The following is a 21,903-nucleotide window of genomic DNA, read 5'->3' on the forward strand; positions in this document are numbered from 1 at the left end:
GTCTTATCAATAAGCTCAAACGATTAGGTTTCAAATCACCTCCGATTGACTGGCTCACTTCATATCTAAAAAATCGACGTTCTAAGGTCAGGGTTAACTTCACTTTCTTTCAGGCTATGGAGTGTTCTGGTGATGTCCCTCATGATCCAGTACTGGAATCTCTTATTTTCTTGATTTATATAGACGATCTTCCATAATAGGTATCGTCTGACTTATTACGTCTTGCTGAAAACATCTTGTTGAAAAGGAATTTTTGGAGAGTTTGACGGAAGAAATTTCCACATAATCTTCAACAGTTTTATCCGTCCCCATTTGGAGTACGGAAACATAGTATTCCCGCTCTCATTCCAAAAGGATAAAGACACCCTGGAACGTATCCAAAGGCGAGCCACAAAATCAGTTCGTGGACTCAAATTCAAGCTTTATGAACAGTGCATCTAATCACCGAAACTTTACCCATCAGTGTACAGGCGTCTTTGGGGTGATCTTTTAATGGCTTACAGAATCCTTAACACTTATTGACATCCTTCGAAATACTTACTTAAGTTTAGCTCAAACACAAACCTGCGGGTAACAAACAGAAACTGGAAACACAACCTGTACAGCTTGAGAATAGTCAAATGCTGGAATTCGCTGTCGGCTGAGCTAGCCCAAGCGACTTCCTAAAAGTCCTTTAAGAAGAAACTGCAGTTATTCTTAAGGATTAGGGATAGTACCTTACTATGATCTCTCAATTTCTTTTTCTTCTTTCATCGGTAATATATCTAGGTTCCTGCCTGTAGGTATTGGTGATTCATTGCTACTAGACACGGAAGCCCGTTAAGCAAAAGCTTCTTCTACTCCTCCCACAATCATTTGAACTATTTGAGCCATTTTAACTTGAATAAGACAGAGGGAGCAAATGACCACAACACTTTTAAATTCAAGAATTTTCCCCTTCAAACGGAGCTGCTCTACGTTTTGTTATTGAAATTTAGCCACTATTAGTTCACACATGAATCCTGAAAAGATTTCGCTCTCTGATTCTATTCAGTAAGTTTTCCGATTTTAAATATTTGTAGGCTGTGTGACCTTCACGGTAACACTCAGTCTACGTACTTTGATTTGTGACGTGTTTTAGTAGTCGGGTTTTCGTGAGAGTTGGCAAATATTGAGTCTCAGTATACCTTGTCTAAAACAAAGCTTTCATATTACTTTTATCTATTTCGGCTACTTCACACTGATTTGAACTAGTAGAAAATACACAAAGGCACTAGTGCCTTTTTTATGATTCAATATTTTTAATTCCGAGATACTCAGTCGAACTGTTTCTCCCACATCTCAACAGTCTACATTTTCTAACAATATATTAATTATTATGCTAGTAGTCCAACTAATTAGTTTACTGGTTGTATGGAACTCGTCAAAGAAGTCATGTACATCTAACAGTATCATATATTTCCTCCTATTACTTATTATTAAGGTGTATACTTATTTGGCAGTATCGGTGCAGTTTGGGGAGGTATTATGCATTACTATACCTTCTTGACCAACCATTATTAATGACTTTTCAGTGTTTCAGTAAAGCTGTTTCATTATTAATCGATATTAGTAAATGGATCATCATACATTGTTGCGTTGTACAATACAGTACCGTTGCGTCATCTTGATGAGAGGAATAAGAATTTGCAAAATTATCACCAAGGCAAGTTAAGTTGCCCAAAGTGCATTCAGACAGACGTCTGCGTTTTGTTAATTTTATCAGCTAATTTGGTTTTGAAAGTATAAGATATGCAAGTTAGTTTGGAATTATCTCGAATGTAAGTAAGAACTTGATGTCGAAGATGAAATAGAATGAAACTGGTATGTCTGAGTTCGACTAAGTCGTCCAGTGTACAACAGAAGTCCATGTAGGTTACTGCATAGCTACTGTTAGTTTAAATATGTTCGGTCGTGCGCTATAACCATGGTATGTAAAAGCTTGTTTCTCCCATTAAGTTGGGTCTGTAGATTAGCTACTGAGTATTGAAAATACACAGGTTTTATTGTGAACCGTCTGTGCAATGTTTGACTTCCTTGAAACGGATCGTATCTCGACATAGACATCTACAAATTACTGTTTAAGATGTCTTGTGTGCTATGATTTTTACTTTAGTGGTTGAAGGATAATCATTCATATTCACTACGTTCCTTCATCACTTGTTATCCACTACGATGTGTAATGATTGTTTCTTATGCGAAGTACCAAACTTTTAAGCGTGAATCAATTGAATCAAAGCGGTTTGCCACTATACTACACTTTGCATTGGTTCAATTTTTACAGCACCTCAGTCTACAATGGATGTATATGTCCGCCTATTTATCTTAATGTAATTTTTTTTATTTACGTATCTTGTTTTTTAGTTGTTCGGATCGGTTCACCTTGTTACCTACCCTATATTTGTATATATATTGTGCAATTTTTTACTCAAATTGAATGTCGATCATGGATTGTATGAATTCGGTAGATTCTTCATCTCCAGTAGTGCAAAAGTCTGCAAATGACTTGAGAGAATATAAAGTGATGCGTTTATGCAATAGGATGAAAGTGCTTCTTATAAGTGATCCGGAAACAGATAAGTCTGCAGTGTGTTTATCTGTGAACATTGGTATGTTGATGGTAATTGTTTCAGTGTTATAATTCTAGGTTCACTGTCGGATCCGAAAGAACTGCCTGGTCTCGCACACTTTTGTGAGCATATGTTGTTTCTTGGTACGAAATCATTTCCAACAGAAAATACCTATTTGAAGTACATAACCGATCATGGTGGTCACTGTAATGCTTTTACGAGTCCAGATAGAACTTCTTATGTGTTTGATGTTGCACCTGAAAGTTTGAAGGGTGCGTTGGATATTTTCTCACAGTTTTTCATCTGCCCTCTTTTCACCGATTCTGCAACAGAACGTGAGGTTAGTTTTAATCTGGTTACTGTACATGGCAAGCGTTTGTTTGTTAGTTTGTTGTGAATGGAACGTGGTTTCAATACTACGACAATGATTTTCGTCTCGATGCACAGGTTTTTCTCAAAGAAATGTTTGGTGCATATGAGAGTTTCTATCAGTTGTTTCATTAATTACGTGCAAAATTAAAAATGTTTAGGTGGTGTGATATGATATTAAGTTGGTGGTATGAGGTCAATAAATTCAAACATTCAAGGTTTTCTAAATATCATAGCCCGATCAATTATATGATATGTTTTGAGTTTTACCTCTGGGCTCAGAATTGATGAACACCACCTATAATTTTACAGTGAACAATGATTTTACATGATTTTGATTGATTTTATGAACATGTGGACCACCGAGTAAGTAATATAGTTGTTAGGAAACGGGTACTAGGTAAGAATGGCAAATCAATTGATGAAGTAGTGAAACTTCATCAGTTGAGATGGCTGGGACACGCGTTACGTATGCTCAACCAACGGCTACCCCGACTTGCGATGTTTTATGGTGTAGGAGTAGGTTGGAAGAAAACTAGGGGTGGCCAGACCAAAACATGGCACAAATCCATGAAGTGGACCGAGCCATGTTGGTAGGTGTAGACTACCTGGTTGGGATCCGCCTGACGATAGTAACTGGTGATGATGATTGCAACCGATGGTTAGAGACCTTGGATGACATGGCTCAAAATCGTTTGCAATGGTGCAGGTGCATCCACTCTTTGTATTCTCCCGAATTCTAATCTCCTGAATCCTCCTTGTCTCTTTTTTTCTCTTCCCAAGTTTATTTCACTGGATTATAATCTTTAGACAACATCTTCGAACCCTGATGTTTCCGATTACTTCTTATACTCTTACTAACTCTACCACTACGGGATTTGAATCGACAACTGCATCTCTGTGCTAATGTGGTGTGGCAACTCTAACTGATGTACGTATGTACGAAGTTGTACGTTGTTACTGACTATGAACATGTGTCAACTGCATTTCGGCTGTCAAATCAGGTTTGTGGTAGTTATAGAGCATTTTCTGAAGTGATGCATTAAATGTCCTGCTTCGGTCTGGACACCCGAGTAGTATCACAGCTCACACTCAAATCAAGTAACTTGTGTGAAGCTTATGTATTCAGTGCCCCTTTGTATCAATATTTATGTGATCAAACAACAAACATTAAATGTATTAAAACTGGTTTCACAAAACTTTGTTTATCGAATATTGCTATCTACTATGTTTGCACAGATTGGTGTTGTAGGTTGTCTTATTTCTTACTCTATTGAATACGTCCTTCTCCGTTCGAGAATGAGATTATGTGTAAAGTATTGTAATATGCAGCACGTGTAGGTGATGTGCCTCTTCCATTATATTCAAAGTTGTATTCAGAATTCAGGAGCCCAATATCTGCTTCCGCTTCACTGTAGTACAGCTGCAATCGTAGTGACCGACAAGCTAGATGGAGAAATATAGATAGTCTCATCAGAATGTTTTGTATTGTATTCATGAAAGATAAACCAGGGTACAGCTGTCTTGTACATATAGATAATAATTGATATTGAGAAAAGTACAACTAATATATTAAAAAGATAAGCAACTAACGAAACAGTAGCTATAGTCATAATGGATTTCCAGGTTATAGTTTCGAAACTCCGTTTATTCACCTGATTTTAGGTAGGTTGGTAGTATCTCTCGTTTGCAGACACTAGCTGGTTATTATAATGTAGATATTATGCAACTTTGTTCTAAATAAGACTTTATTTTATGACGAAGGTAAAGTCTTTCGACTTCATGAAGGATTATTTTTGTGATTATTTCATCTTTTATTGTAAAATGTAATAGTTGATTGCCTTCTACTGCTTAATATTTTGTGCTTGTGTGGGTAATTTTGTTTCAACGAAAACAGTTATGGCAAAGCACCAGTGCGTGCCGAACCACGTGACGGTGTTAGTGCATAAGTGATGTCAATCAGAAAATAAAGCCTACGACTGCAGATAACGGTGTCAAGAGTATATTGAAGCTAGAGTGAGAATAGGGGATAAGAGTGAAATCAAAATGTCATTTAACTTTATTGATATAAATATGTTAAAATTGGAAATTCATTTGAATTGTGGTCAATTTTGAAGCATATATATATGGTTATTATTGATAACCTTTGTCATTTCAATTCTTTACATTCACTTATGTTAATCGTATCACACTATATCTTACCTCAATGTAAAATTTAAACACATATTTAGTTGTAAGCAGCTGATAAAAAAGTATAAAATATGATGAATTCATTTTATTCTGCATCCATGTTCGTTCTCGCCTAATATAAATTTTAAAGCGCATTGCGGAACTGATCACAGATATTATTTTATTCGCACATTTCGGTTGAATAATGATCGTCAAAAATTGGTTTGTAAAGGGACTTGTTATCCATTTTAACGCAAATGCGGTATTATATTTTGAATTTCGTAGCGAACTGAAAAAAATTCTTACGCTTTTTAATTGTGGTCGTATCACTCTTCCGAATTCTCAGGTGAAAACCGTTAAAATACATGCTCCCAGACCTGATATCGTCATCACTATATTTGTAAACAGAAGGGACTTGATTGTATTGTTTTACCCTCTGTTAGCTTGGGTAATAGACGTTTTCTAAATAAAAGTGCTATGCTTCGAATTTTTGGGAGCCCTGCATTCGTTTTCTGTAGTTATCAATATGGAGTTTATTAGCTACTTTATTTAAAACACTTAGTAATACCCGTTGGCTTAGTCAATTATACTTGTTTAGTGGTACTAGTACCAAGTGACAACGTCATAGATAATTTGCCATAATAATTTTACTGTTTTGACTACCACTAACAAACCACGTTTTAATTTTAGGTGAGTGCTGTACAGTCGGAACATGAGAAGGACATTAGTAATGATACTAGACGTCTTTTTCAGCTAGAGCGAAGCTTGTCAAAAAGTGGTCATGATTATACGAAATTCCTCTCTGGTAATCGATACTCTTTATTTGAGTCCAGTTGTGCACAATCGGTGAATACACGCGAAAAGTTGTTGCAATTCTATTCAACATGGTATTCGTCAAATGTGATGGGACTAGTTATTCTCGGAAGAGGTACATAACATGTAGTATTGTTGAACTAAGATTGATTGTTGAGGTTGCTGACTTTTGAGATGTAAATTTCTTTTAAAAAAATAGATGTAACTAAACCGTTTTATACAATTTGAACACATTGTGATGTCAGTTTGTCGAGATTATTAGTCTTTATTAATATTTGGTACATTACCTATAGTTTGTTCACACTGGAGATCCTTGACGTCATATTTTCTAGTATATTTAGATTGACGGATACGTTTACCACGAAGTCAAGAATTATAATGACCCATAATAGGGCTACTTTGTTTTAAATAATTAACTATTGTGTTTAATAACATGTAAAGAGGTTTTGGACTGTGGTTTTAAGATGTAACGTGAAATATCGTTATTATTATTATTTTTTATTTTAACACATAGATATTGATACAGGGAGGCACCAAATACATATGCGCCACACAAATCTCATTCGATATGTGTGAGGGCTGTGGTACTGCCCGGGTGCCCGAACCGAAGCAGGTGGTTTTCTTAGGGGGCAACTCCCCGAGCCTTCGACCTGAAGGTCTGATCCACAATGCTGTGGAGCATCGTAAGGAGATGCAGTCCCATGGTAGCCGGTGACCAACGATTGGTTCATACGTCATTTGTTCCCGCAGGATACTGGAGCCCATGTGCACCATTGGTTTGGTTTGGGATCCGGTTAAAGCGCCGGACATTCGCTTTCCGTCCTCTCATTTTCGTAAACAACACCCCCGTGGTGAGAGAAGGCAGTGAGTGGGACTTCCCTGGAAGAGGCTGTATGCGCGTGGCCATGTGAGAGCATTTCGAGAGGGAGAGCGGACTTTCCCCACTCTCGGCCATACAAGGGCATTTGGGGGCCAATATCGTTAGGTTTTGTTACTCACATCCAAGTTAATTGAACGTGGGGAAAATACGGTCGATCGGTGTCCGTGAACTCCTTCGGACTTTGAATTTGAAGAACGTAATTATACAGAAGAGTAATCAAGTGTTATCGCGATAACTAAAAACTATTTTGTTTACAAAATGCGATCAAATGTAAGTCATTATCATGGCTTATCCACACTGTTCATCTGTCTCATCAGAAATTGAACACAATCATTTTATTTTAATTTTGATCTTTTAATCACAGGTGACAATATGTGTTAGTGATAATGACTTCAGTGTATTGGAATCGATTACCTACAATTATGAGTTGACGATAAGATTGAATATTTTCAAGTTGTTCGTACAAATGAGGATAGTTAGTATGTCAATGTATGTAGGGTTGAGAGCATTTGGAGAGTAGGTTCTTCAGTTGATAAAACCATTCATACGTTTCATCACAGTACTAAGCATGATTGGCTTCCACCAAACGACTCTGGGACTGTTATCATACTAGTTGTTTTTGACATGTTGCCTCCTGATTGATCATTAAGTCAGGATGTCAGACTAATATTTATTCTGTGTTATTCTGTTCATGTATTAGTTAGGGCATCTATTTTACGTGTTAGTGTTTGACGCAGTGGCCATGGAAATCAAGGTATTACCAAGTAAACTCATAAGCTACTCAATAATCAGATTGCTTTTAACAGCTGTTATGTCTGGATTATTTTGTTTTTGGTTACTAACGATGATTCATGGAGAGTACTAGATAGGTGAGGTAGAGAACATGTATAGAACAAAGCTGGTTAACAAATTGGCTGAGAAAGTGGTACAATGCTCCATTTTGTGACTCATATCTAACTTCTGAATCAGATATTTCCGACTTGTGTATGTTACAAGCATAGCGACTACAAAATCGTTTAGTTTATATTTCGTCGTTTAGTTGGAATTGGTTTTAAATATTAAGTGTGATCAGTATTTACGTTTTCTTCGTGTTTGTGATTGTTTTTTATAAAATGTTTTCAGAATCCATAAATGACCTAGAGAAACTTGCAGAAGATAAGTTTTCGGAAGTTATTGATCGTAATGTTGTGCAACAATCATGGAACGATACTCCATGGCCTGATATATGTCTCAAGGTAACACTTTCATTTGACTTTTATTATATTTAATATGTTTTGTGAGTAAAACTATGCATATATGATCTTGATTGTTGCTTATGTGTTTAGTCTAGAAGATAAATAGTTGATTCCAAAAAGTGTTTAAGTTCATATTCTTGATTGTCACTAATTATGCTGTTTGGATGCTGCGTTTTTCAAAGTTAGAGTAGGTTACTGTAAATTAGATGTTGAATCATTATAAAGAATCGTAAAGCAGGTTATGTGGTAATATAAAGAGTGATAAGAAACAGTTTTGTGAAGATAGTTTTTGAGTGAGCGATGTGACTGTTGATTGCCTATAGTATGATGAACACGTAGAATGTGAAGTTGGATACATTGAAATAGGTGTAGAAGAGAATAATGGCTTAGTAATAATGTTGCGTCGAGTGGAAGGATATGATAAATAGTAACCTGATCATTGTGTGTTATTAAAGGTATACTGAAAATGAATTTAATGGTTCCTTTGCAATACTGTTGTTTTACCTGAGATTCAAACGTATGAAAATAACAGTTGATATTTATTGAACATTATAGTTTCCAAGTTGGTATATGGAATAATGATGATGTGAATTTTGTTTTTATCGATATGAGCATATTGAGTGATATTAGTCTTTTGGGTGTTAATTACTTTCTAGTCTGTAGAATGTTTCGTGTGAAGTTAGCTTTTCTCTGATGTCAAATTTGTATCAGAGGCTTCATGGCTGTGAGAAGCATCAGTACAGTGCAATACTACTAGGCATTGCCGGAGATGAGTGAGAATAATATGACTGAGTAATGCCAATCACATTTCAGTTAGTGTTCTATTCAGAAATAAAGTCATACATTTTGAATTTTAAAAAATTAGAATGTGTATGTGCTAGAATGTGGATTGCTTAATTATCGACCTGTAGAATCGGAGTTGTGTTTTCACTGTGATTGTAAACTGCGAATGAAACCAATGATTTATTTTCCTTGAACTATGTAATGTTTATCAAAATGTTAATAAATTGTAATTTGGTAAATTAGAGAATTAAGGTAGAATAAATGTACATTTTGATTTTATCACAGAAAATGGTATATGTCGTCCCACTGAATGACGTCCATCAAATGAATATAATGTGGCCTATTCCTGACTATATTCCAGACTATACAGCTCAAGTAAGTTATTCTTTTGAAGTGGATTGATCCGTTATGCACAAATGCAGATTCATTGTTCATTTTATTTTTTTCGTCTATATTGTTTCAAAATGTTGACGTGTGTCAATCAGTTTTTACATTTACTTATAATCGAGAATGATTTGCACCAATAGTTTTGATATTTGTGTTTTCGACTGATAAATGTTGGTTCTGTGATAGAAAAGATGTGTGTTAAATGATGAAATAAGTGTTAACCGGAATTTTGTATTTGTGACTGAATAGATTTTACATCTAATTTCTAACAATTATATCGTATATTGGGACGTTGTGCTTATGTCTTCCATTTTGCTCAGTTATCTTGTAGATTGCTTCCTATTGGTTAAGGTATTAGACATATTAAGTGGTTTGATTAGTTTTTACCAAGATTTTGCGTTTGTGAAAGTGCTAACAATCGAAATTTCGCGAAGGGTTCTCTTTTCAACGAATTTATGATCAAGCTGTACAATTGTATGTATATACATGAAATTTTTTTATTAAAGTACTATTTTCGTGAGGAAATGTGAATAAGGACTAACCAAGATGATGTAATAGAAGGATTATAATACTAGATTGCTTAATAGGGAAAAAATTTTCATATATATAGGATTGTACAGCTTGATAATAAATTTGTGGAAAAGAAATCCTTTCGCTGAACTTCGTGTTTTTAATGTTTAAATGGTAATTATCTGTCATTCGAAATTTGCATATTGCTAAGCACCTTTATTCATGGAGGTCATTTTATTATTGTCTGACATCAAGCAAAAAATGACTTAAGACAAAATAATTATCGTGCGTCTAATTTTATTATAGTTAAGTTATGTAATATGTCATTTAGTTAAAGCTTAAGTTAGAACGAAACGCTTTATTTTAGGCTTCCCTTTTTTTCAAGTTTTCAGGCGGCATGTATTTTATTTACATGAACTTTTCAACTTGAATAGTCTTGGCAAACTACTATATTTGTCTTAATTAATCATTCACATTTTTACCTTTTTCATCCAACTGTTTACAGGCCCCTAGTTATGTGACTCATTTACTTGGTCATGAAAGCCGCGGAAGTTTACTGAGTTTATTCAAAAATGCAGGCTGGGCTAATCGATTAGCATGCGGAGTTAGTAGACCAGCAGCTGGGATCTGTTCTCTGATTTTGTCTATTGATTTAACTTTAAAAGGACTTGGTGAGTTAATTATCAGTTATATTTCTTATCTTCAGCTGTTATTATGCCTGATTATATATGTGTTTTAGCTAAATGAGTTTAAGGTATAAATAAGTATAACAAAAAAATCCCATGGGGATGTTCCATGGAGAATTTTCTTTTCGATGGTATATAGACTTAAATGTCATTTAATTTATTTTCTTCAATTTTCTTATCTAGATAAAACTGATGAAATTATGACAAATGTATATCAATACATTAACATGCTTCGCTCTGATGAACCACAAAAGTGGATATTTGATGAAGAACAGGTAGGATATTAATTTTTCTTCGACCATTTCGAACTTTAACTAAGGAAGCTTATTTTGTTGAGATGGTTATGCTGCATTACTGTTTGTTTGATGAAGATTAACTATTTTGTTATCAATCGGTTATGTACATTAACACAGTCATTTGTTTGTTTCAGTTCCCACATCACGTAATTAAAAAAATGAAAGGAGATAAATAAAAATAAACATTAGAGCTTTAGAGCTATTATTATTTGTAAAAACAACGGTTAAACATTTAGAATTGTAGTTTTTTGATTATTTGCAAATGTGATTTGATACTATGATGAGATATGTTTTTATATATTTATTTCTTTTTATTATTTTGAGTTATAATAATTGTATAATTAGGTTATGAGGTCGCTTCTGAAGTGGAGGTCATGCATTGGGTTTTCTACATTTGTTACATAATACATTAATTAAATGTAAGGTCGTTGACTGAGTGGGTTGGAGGAGACCTATGCTCCATTGGGAGTAACAGGCATAAGTAAGGTCGTTGATTTGAATTTAACAAAATCAAAGTTGGTAATTATTTTCGAAGCTTTTACTACAGTCTGATCTGTATTAGTCATAATTCCCCAGCTTTTAAATATACAAATTGTTGTAGATGTTAATTCCTCCCTGGGTTACAGTTGTTCAGTACGATTAGTCCTGTGACTAATAATCACTTTATTAAACCGGAATGTAATTAACCTTATTTGACTTAACTAATCTTCTGGAGTCTAGCCAAATAATTCTTCCTCCGAAGGTTTATGTTTTTAAGTGGTCGGGGCTAAGAGCGTCGTACCGTAGTTCAAAGAGGTATTAGAAATTTTGCTGTACTGCAAATTCTATCAAATGTACAACCTTTTATCTTGGATTGTGATCATTATATTTATAGTGCTAATGTTTAATGTTATACATTATCATACTGCTTGTTTCTAATTATGATCATTCACTTATATCCAGACTTGAAAAAAAGCAGTTGCTTAGGGCAACCTTTTTTTTACGTTAACCATGTACGTAAATAAGTTTCTAACTATAAATCAATATGATTTACTCAATGGATTTTTCTTCATTTATAGGCTTTATGTCAATTAAACTTTCGATTTAAAGACAAAGAACCACCTTATGAATATGTGACTGGATTAGCCGGTAATCTATTGGTAAGCAACTTCTAAAAAGTCAACAATTATTGCCTTGTAAGACCTTTCAATTGTTCGTGCATGAAATTGACTATTTTAAATCAAAGAAAAATTTTTGACAATAATCGAGAATCCAGTCGATGTTTATATTTATTGTTTTTTTTTAAAATTCTATTGGTTTTTTTTATATCCCAACTATATTAATAAAGAAGCAATATGTTGTTCAGTGGTTCTCCCTGTTTTATGTTTAACTGTTGTCTGTAATGGAGGGTACGACATAATAACTGGTATTCATATGTTCTTCGGAGCAGTGTTCATAGTTAAAGAAACTGCGAAATTCTCAATACATTTTTCCCTATTTAGTTACTATCTACTAGAACATAACATATTGAATGTGTTTTAAGCATATTAGAGACCAGGTTGTACTCACAGTTGTTTTCATGAGTTCATTCCTCAAAATCTTAAATAACTTACTGCCTCTTGTTTTTATTTATTCTGTTTATCCTATACATGTTATTGTCGTAGTTCTCACTTTTTAAGCTAACCTATTTCTTCTGCAATGCTATGAAGTGGGATACCTTAAACGACTGCACTTTCTTGTAAGTATTCACGTTTTACTCTGCTCATTTCGATTTCTCCCTTTTCAAGCTTAAATCATACTGGCTATGTATCAGTTCATTCATTTATGGTAATCAGAATAGTGGATTTATACGAACAATCGAAGCATTTTATTTTCCCACTATTTTCTCTTTCATTTCTCTTAGCTGCATACAGCACTAACATTTGGTACCGATCTACTTTTCATAATTTTTCGGAAGAAATAGGTTGTTCTGAAAGGAACTATTCAACATACTATAGTGATGATAAGGCATTTTAAATGCTAAAAGTGTTTTATCCATAAAATCATTCCTTAATATCTGTAATAACCTCTTCCCAAAGCCTGGTAGCTATTCTAATATCAAGCTATCTATTTTCTACCTGCCAATGTTTTAACTGAATGAATAGTGTTAGCTGACGAAAGTTCCATAACGTTTAGTCTAAAGGATTAATAAGTTATATAGATTATTGAATTATTCCCATTCATTATATCATTTTTCTTATTTTGTCCAGTTATCATGTCTTCTACGGGCTGAATATGAATACAGTGGTCTCGAGTGCTGTTAGAGGTTCTGTGGCAGTGTCTGTCATTGAAAGGCGTACCTCAGAAGTACATAAACCTTGTGAAGGCTCTTTACTCGAACACTACTAGTCGAGTCAGAGCTTATGGCGAACTGTCATCTGCTTTCGCAACCTCAAGTGGTGTCCGTCAGGGCTGTCCACTTTCTCCATTTTTGTTTAACTTCATCATAGATCTACTGATGGAAATAACTTTCTCGTCGACTGAGTTCTCGGGTATCGATCTCCATCTAGGAGGTCCACTTATCGACTTAGAATACGCAGATGACATAGTCCTGTTTGGTGAAGATGCTGACAAAATGCAGAGTGTTTTGATAGCACTAAGCAACAATGCCAGAATGTTTGGAATGCGCTTCTCTCCCTCTAAATGCAAGTTGTTGCTTCAGGACTGGTCTGCGTCAACACCTGAACTAACGATAGGGAGTGAAGTAGTCGAACGCGTCGACAACTTCACTTATCTTGGAAGTCTGATCAGCCCTAATGGGTTGGTATCGGACGAAATCTGAGCACGGATTTGAAAAGCTCGTTTGGCTTTTGCCAAATTACGTCACCTATGGCGAAGGCGAGATATCCGTCTATCAATAAAAGGACGAGTATACTGCGCGGCAGTCCGTTCTGTTTTACTTTACGGCAGCGAAACATGGCCTTTAAGAGTAGAAGACACCCGTAAGCTACTAGTATTTGACCACAGATGCCTTAGAAATATTGCTGGCGTCTGTTGGGATCACCGGGTAAATAATAGTGAGGTTAGACGCAGGGTATTAGGTAATGATGGTAAATCAGTTGATGAGGTTGTGAATCTTCATCGACTAAGATGGTTGGGCCACGTGTTACGTATGCCCGAACACCGATTGCCACGACGTGCAATGCTAACCGCTGTTGGGGATGGTTGGAAGAAAGTTAGGGGCGGCCAAACCAAAACGTGGCATCAGTGCTTGAAGTCACTAACTTCTAGTCTGAGCCATGTTGGTAGATGCAGACTACTTGGTTGGGGTCCGCGTGACTTTCGTAACCAATGGTTGGAGACTCTTGGTGACATGGCTCAGAATCGATCGCAATAGCGTCGGTGTATACACTCTTTGTCTTCCCTTAAACTAAGAGATTAAAATCGCTTCATATCTTTCTTTCTACGAACTAATTCTTTCTTCCTGTACTATATCCTTATATGTAATCTTTCTCCTATATATTACCACCTTTGACCTAACCACTCCTATGAATCCGGTGTCCATCTTGTTGTGTTAATGAGGTATGGCAACTTGGACCGATGCTTATATGTGCCTGGTCCTACGTTGTAGCTAACTTCTACGGGTTGAACTTTTCATATTACTCGACCTGTTTCAAAATCAAAACACGACTTAAACAGGAGTGTATATGTATTTTGAAGGAAAGTGCAAAGTTAGTCACCCATATATCTATTAAAGTGATAGTAATTTTACGAACGGAATACAAATCACAATCCATTAATTAGTAAAATACCGAAATTTCTATTGAATAAATCGGTACATATATAAATATATTAGAAGTTGGTAAATAAAGTTAGCTTCAAATCAGTTTGTGAATTCCAAAATTAATTTTTTTTATAAATGTAATATTTTTGAATTCGCCGTTTCCAACACCAGTCAGTGTTTACCTCTTCAAAATATTTTTTCTAGCTTTATGACATGCAAGATGTTCTAACCGGTTCTTTCTTGGCAACTGTTTATAATCCAGATTTAATTAAAAAAATCATAAGTTGTTTAACGCCTGATAATAGCCGGTATGTGATATTTGTCTTTTATAATGTTTTTGATTTGCAGTACCGTGTTAATATTTGTAGGTTTGAATATATGGTTTCTCATGTTTTGCCATCTGACAATCAAAGTGTAGCTTATTCATTGTAATGTGGTGCTTCTGTTTCTCCAGTTGATGCAACTTCAGCCAATACGAATAGTCAGAATTATTTGAATTAATAAGAAATACTAGTTGTTAGAGGTTTATAAAAGTATCTAACAGATCCAGATCATGTATAACTTCTCTCAGTGACATGTGTCTTATTCATTCAATTATTTTACAATATTTATAAATAAATTTTTTACTTCATATTCTTTGTAAATATAATATGTTCTAAATTTTGGGAATCTTGATATCATGTTAGACAAAAGACACAAATATTACTATCACATAATCACAATGCTTCCCCAAAGAGACTAATGAGAGAAAAGGGAATACAAGGCCTCCCGGAATGTAGTTTAAGGTTTGTCTCATCTTTTTTCTAATGATGCGAATTGGGATAAATACTTCTGGAGTTGTACAGTTGTGTTTCAGTACCATAGATTAAAACCCATGATTAGCAGAGTAGTGCCTGTATCTCGATGCACTATGTTAGAATAGTTTCTGGAAGGAACAAGATTTATATATATATATATATATATATATATATATATATATATACCATTATTTTGCAACCAACAAATCCGAAATATCTCTTAACTTTCTATGTAATGTTGTCTTTATTATATAGCGTCTTTCTAGTCAGTCAGAAGTTTGCAGATAAATGTGTGGAGGAAGAACCCTGGTATCACACTAAATACCTTGCTGTTAATATTCCTGAAAATACCTTGTCAGTAAGTCATTGTTCTTAGCAAATATTGTAATCGAGAATCTTATTCTAATTAAATATCGTTGTTTAAATTGTATTTGATAATGCGAAGCTGTTAGATCTTATTTAAGACTGATCAGCATGTATACGGGCATCTGAATTTTATGAAGGTTTTTCGGTTAAAACTGGAACTGTGTTTGATTGCTTGAAATCCTGTAGTCATTCGAATTGTGAGTAACAATATCCATCGATTGTTCAGCAAAAAGTAGTTATAGAACCTTGGTCACGCGGTCGCGTGCCTTAACATATAACTAGCTATATATAAGCAATTGAAAATTTTGGAAGCATCAGTATCATTCATCTAGTATTGTTATTTGTGCAGAAAATATTAGACGTCATTGTTCAAATTTGTAAGGGATTGGCTCTTTCATCAAATTACTTGATATCCATATGGAGAAAGCTATCAATTCTCCACTAATTTCACGTTGTGAAAATTAAAAGTTATTGATATGAATTGTTCATATATTTATGTGTTTTCTTCACCACTTCTCGCTTTGTTTTCTGAGTTTTTCATTTCTAATAATTTGCTTCTTTGCCATAGGCATGGCGAAACAGTTCTTCTAATCCAGAATTGAGATTCCCCGAACCAAATTCATTCATTGCTACTGAATTCGATCTGGTGCAAAACAAATGCCCCACGAATGTTGAAATGCCGGAATTATTAATCGAAACAGAGATGTCTCGTATTTGGTACTTTCAAGATACAGAATTCAATCTTCCCAAAGGTTTTATCACATTTCATATTGTCAGGTTAGTTTCTCTCTCTCTCATTTATACTCATAAATACTAATGATTATTATGCTGGATAAGTGGATACTATTTCTTCGCTAGCAATATGGCATTAACTGGCTTATTATTATCAAGCTATTTGTCAGGTGCAGATTCTTGTACCTGTCTTTGAGGGACACTGAGTTTGGAGGGTAGTAATACCACTCGATTGCTGAAATTGAAGTGAATGGAGCAGTATTTGGATCTAGGATTTTATCGAACTTCTTAATCACTGATCCACCGTCCTACTTGTTCAGTTATTAGAAGTACATTTTTATCCCAATGGGATGATAGCTTTGTACGAATTCGAATATTAAAACCACACTGTTATCCAGGCAGTAGGTTAATATCACTAGAGGCCATAGGAACAACTCATCTCAAACCCGCGTACGCTAATGTATGCATGATATATTAGTCAGTCAGTCAGCTACAACGTAGGACCAAGCACATATATGCATCGGTTCAAGTTGCCACACCTCATTATCATAACAAGATGATCACCAAATTCATAGAAGCAATTGCTTCAATGTTGGTAATATATAAAAGAAAGATTGTATTTAAGGATATAATATATGGGGAAAGAATTAGTTCGTAGACGGAAAGTATGAAGTATTTTATATCTGACGGTTTAAGGGAAGACAAAGAGTGTGTACACCAACACCATTGTGATCGATTCTCAGGCATGTCGTCCAGAGTTGGTGGAGAAGATTTGTAGCTCAGGTGGATGATTTTGGTGGTGTTTTGTTCTCTGAGCTGGATGGTTTGGTCGTGGAGCTTTCATCGTTCTTCTGAACGACATCATCAGCACAAACTTCCGATAGAAGTGAAGTGTTCGAATTTCTCCATGTGTTTCACAGCTTGTTCTGTGCACCTCGATGTTGATTGGTTCTTGTTGACCTTAAATTTATCATTGTTTACTTCTTTGTTTTGGTTGTGTCTCCCATTGGTTTGATTTTTGTTCCTATATTTATGCATGATTTTCCTGATTGGTTGATAAATTGGATTGATTTCAATATGTTTGTTGATTGCTGATTGACCTGAGTGCCAAGCTTCTAAAAATTCTCTGGTGTTTTTGGAGTTTCCTCTGTCTAATATTTCTACTTTTTCCCAATCGAATGAATGTCCGTAGTTATCCACGTGTATTGATATAAGTGAAGAGATATCATGGCGTTTGACTGCTAATTGGTGTTCATGTAGGCGTAGGTGGAGGGGGCGTCCGCTTTGTCCGATGTGGTGTTTGTCGCAGTTGGTACAATTTATTTTGTAGATGATGTTTGATTTGTTTTCCTCTGTTATTTCATCTTTTGGTTTGCATAGGATTGATTGTAATGATTTTGTTGGTTTGTGTGCCACACCTATCCCGATGGTTTTCAGCAGTCTCGTTGTGGTTTCTGATATTTTTAGAAGCTTGGCACTCAGGTCAATCAGCAATCAACAAACATATTGAAATCAATCCAATTTATCAACCAATCAGGAAAATCATGCATAAATATAGGAACAAAAATCAAACCAATGGGAGACACAACCAAAACAAAGAAGTAAACAATGATAAATTTAAGGTCAACAAGAACCAATCAACATCGAGGTGCACAGAACAAGCTGTGGAACACATATGGAGAAATTCGAACACTTCACTTCTATCGGAAGTTTGTGCTGATGATGTCGTTCAGAAGAACGATGAAAGCTCCACGACCAAACCATCCAGCTCAGAGAACAAAACACCACCAAAATGTCGTCCAGAGTCTCTAACCATTGGTTACGATAGTCGCGCCGACCTCAACCAAGTAGTCTGCATCTACCAATACGGCTCAAACCAGAAGTTAGGGAAATATCAGTTAAATTTATCTTGTCGTTGAATGCTGACTTTTATAATCCAATGATATGTTGTTTTGCACAGTTTATTTACCATGTTTATAGAATTTAATTAAGTATCTTAACGTTACTCTTTAATTATTTTATTTGTAGTCCATTTGCATTTTTCGATCCTTTTCATACATCACTTGGTTTAATTTACGCAAACTTATTTGAGGATCATATTAACGAACTGACATATTCCTCTATGCTTGCTGGAATGACTGTTTATGTGAAACACACTGTTGAAGGTATCAAGGTATGTAGCATGCAAGTTTATTTTGATGTAATTACTTTAAATAAAGTTTGCTTTTGTATGTTTATTGTCTGTCACTTCAAAAGTTAATTTGATTGGGATATAGACATTTAAGCTAATCAACAAAAAAATCATAGTGTCTACTTTTTATAGCTTGCATCAAAAAATGACCTTAAACAGATAACCATTGTGACTTTTCAGCATCATGCATTCATGATGCCACCAGTGTTCAAACTCAGGGCCTTCGAGTCTTGCGAGGAACACTGTACCTGTAGATCACTGAGTCGGTTTACATTTTAGACTTTAATCAATCCGCAATATTGTTCTTGTATCCACCGCTTGTGGTAGTTAACTGTTTTGCTCTCAATGTAGTCGAATTCCACTAGTCTCATTTTAACACCGGGGAATCACCTTTCAAAATTAATCACCAGTAAGTTCATGATTTTAGTTCTTTCTGTCGTTTGATTTGCATCCTCTTAAACGTTTATTTTAATTTTTTTTAGCTATCATTTTTAGGATATTCGCATAAATTGAAAAGTTTTGTCAAAGAAATCGTAACAAAATTTGTGAATTATTATCAACCAGTTACTGACCGTTTCGAATGTATTCGTGAGAATATGTCTCGAGAGTTTTCCAATTTCTCAATGAAACCAGCTTATCAACAGTCCGGTGCATATTTAACAAGTCTTATTTCAGATCATTCTTGGATCAGTGATGATTTTGTGCGTGCTTTTAAAGGTGAATATTCCTCATGGATGTTTTGTGTATTTCATCTCTTCCGTTAATCATAAATAACACTAGAACTTGATATCAATGTTCAATTATCTAAATTATCATACTTTACCATTAGCCTACAAGGTGTAAATGAACAGCATAAAAAAGCATACACTTTACAATATATATATGCTAGTTAGAGCTAAGGATCGCTAAGATAATTCATATTTATTATATTACGGTATATATTTGTGAAATCATAGTCTAAATTCATTTAATTCGCATGCTCTCAAGCAATTTACAATATTACTTTCATGTTATTGAAAAGTATATCTTTTAACAATATCACATACTCAAAATATTTCATCTGTATAAATGATTATAGTTGTTCATTCAAACTCCAGATCGTTTCAATCCTATTTTTAAATTATGCAATATTTATGAATTGGATAATAAGAAAACAAAAAATGTGTGAAAATTGAGATGTGCTATACACTTTTTCAACCACATCTTTGTCGTACCAAGTGTATACGAAGAAATAGTAGGAAAGCTAATAGTTTTTAGAAAGGCTAAACATTTGCAACTTCCAAGTACTACATTGGGTAAACACGAATAGTCACTGTCCACCCTGTAACCTTTTCCCTTATGTTTATTAATCATTTTCTATACTATCCTGAATATCTTGATTGAACAGTCCTTCTATGAATAGTAGCTTTGTCTGCTTAATATATTTGGTACACTGAATCACTCGACTGATGCTTCTTTTTGGTTCTAACAGAAAAACCCAACCCGTTTGACTACTTGCATTTGTTTAGATGATCTTACGAGTCAATTGTTTACAACAATATCCATATCACCGTCTACTCTGTACTCGATATATGTTTAAATCTTAGCCTCTGATCATATTGATATGTACCAGTCATTTTTTCATTATTAACGCTCACCGCAGTGAATCTCACGTGATTCTATTACGCTCACTTTTAAGTGGATGTTGATACAAAAACGAAAATCTGATAAAGACTAACATAGAAAAATCTTGTGACTGGTAATATTGTCGGCTACGTTAAATAATTTTGTTAATAATAAATATGAGCTTACAATAAAGAATAATAAACGTTTTGTTTACAAATGTGTATGTAGAAATAGTACGATTACACTTAAAACTATTAAAGTTTCAATACAAAGTTGTCGATCAATAAATTTACTGAATTCAAAGACGATTATACATACTGTTTATAAAATCTTGTATTTATATTCCTTTCAAATAGTATGTATAGAGGATATGTACTAAGGCTATTTGTAGTTACCATTATCAGTACAACAATTTTAAACTGTCACTTCTGTATATATTTAACAGAATATCTCGAGTGCTATTAAAGGTATGAGGACGGTTATCACTTCTCGGTTGCCCCCATTGTGGAAGGGTTCTTCTAGAGGTACCTGAAAAGGTAATCGGGTTAGAGTTGGTTTTAATCACCTGAGAGCCTGACCGTAGTGCCCAAGGGACAACTGCTTGAGGCCGGTCATACACAACCTTTTTGTTGGTAATTTTTGTGTTAGGTCCGTTCTTGTTGAGACCTTACCACCGGAGACGGATATCCGTGGGATAGGGCAGGGTGTACATTTTTAGGGTCGACCTTTCATAACTCCACCCTTCCTTTGTGGGAAGGCAACATTGTTGTTACGCTGGTCGTCTGAGGGAAACACACTGCCGTCACACCTCTGTGCAGTCAGCAGTGCGACTTCGCCCTCGGACGTTGGGTTTGCCTCCTTTAATCTTACCGTTCTTCAACCGATCTACTTGTCATGATGGCAGTTTGAGGAACGATTGTTCTAGACAGTATAGCTCGACTGGTTCATTACGATAAGAAAACCCGACCACCACGTCAAGGTAGCAGCAACGGTAGGAAAATATCTGGTCTACCTGTTCCTGCCATCTGGGTATTTCAACAAGTTATCTGTTTTCTTGTTTGTTTTAACACATCATTACGCCTATTAGTCGCATAATCTATTTAGATGCGTTTGTGAAAAGTTTACGAGATTTCGCTGTACAAGTTACAAAAGAGCCCAATCAGAGACATCGTGGTTGTTGGCAATATGCATCGAAAAGAATGTACATTATTCAGATGTCGATTCTTGAACTGCCAACATCCAACTGGCGACCACTCAATATTTATCGCAAGGGTAGATTAAGAAATAAGAAAAGGTAACTTGTTGAAATACTTTGGGCTGAGATTTCTATACTGTACCAAAAATATAATATTGAATAAAGACACCAATAATAATTGAATTTATTTGAATCTAATCTTATGTTATCAGTCAAGTGAAAATGTCTCTCATGATTACATTCTTAACTTAACTTTATTGTTTCGCTATAAATCTGTTTTTTTTTTACTTTTGTTCAAAATCATTTCATCATGTCATTTATGCAATTCTTTAAATTCAGTACATCAGCTCATAGATTGCTGTAAGTATTAACTATGATCGGTCATTGTGTATTCAAATATTCTTTAATTGTCACTTAATTATATAAATCCTTTTATCATTTATAAATTTTAATGAATATATTATCTTTAGAGTAAAGATAATCTTCTTGTGATTTAATTATTTCACTAATTTTCGATTGAAATCTACGAAAGTTTGCCCCTTATTTCTGTATAATAATG

At 34.8% G+C, this 21,903-nt stretch overlaps 1 protein-coding gene across 2 annotated transcripts in view; it reads left to right on the forward strand.

Annotated features, from left to right (window-relative positions):
• The first annotated feature begins 1,083 nt into the window (after nt 1-1,083).
• The window catches only part of MS3_00006196 (uncharacterized protein), a 32,599-nt gene continuing 11,779 nt past the window's right edge, over nt 1,084-21,903 (forward strand). The window contains exons 1-13 of one of the 2 annotated variants that reach the window (XM_051214322.1): nt 1,084-2,627; nt 2,666-2,928; nt 5,817-6,054; nt 7,942-8,054; nt 9,123-9,212; nt 10,240-10,405; nt 10,604-10,695; nt 11,775-11,855; nt 14,663-14,766; nt 15,511-15,613; nt 16,190-16,398; nt 18,382-18,526; nt 19,027-19,261. In XM_051214322.1, coding sequence (XP_051067477.1) covers nt 2,456-2,627; nt 2,666-2,928; nt 5,817-6,054; nt 7,942-8,054; nt 9,123-9,212; nt 10,240-10,405; nt 10,604-10,695; nt 11,775-11,855; nt 14,663-14,766; nt 15,511-15,613; nt 16,190-16,398; nt 18,382-18,526; nt 19,027-19,261 — 2,011 coding nt within the window. In that variant the 5' untranslated portion in view covers nt 1,084-2,455. Of the gene's footprint in view, nt 2,628-2,665; nt 2,929-5,816; nt 6,055-7,941; nt 8,055-9,122; nt 9,213-10,239; nt 10,406-10,603; nt 10,696-11,774; nt 11,856-14,662; nt 14,767-15,510; nt 15,614-16,189; nt 16,399-17,479; nt 18,345-18,381; nt 20,919-21,903 lie in introns of those variants that run through there. The other variant, XM_051214321.1, reaches the window with a different exon arrangement.

This window comes from Schistosoma haematobium, chromosome 2, assembly GCF_000699445.3.
Source record: "Schistosoma haematobium chromosome 2, whole genome shotgun sequence".
Taxonomy (NCBI): Eukaryota; Metazoa; Platyhelminthes; class Trematoda; order Strigeidida; family Schistosomatidae; genus Schistosoma; species Schistosoma haematobium.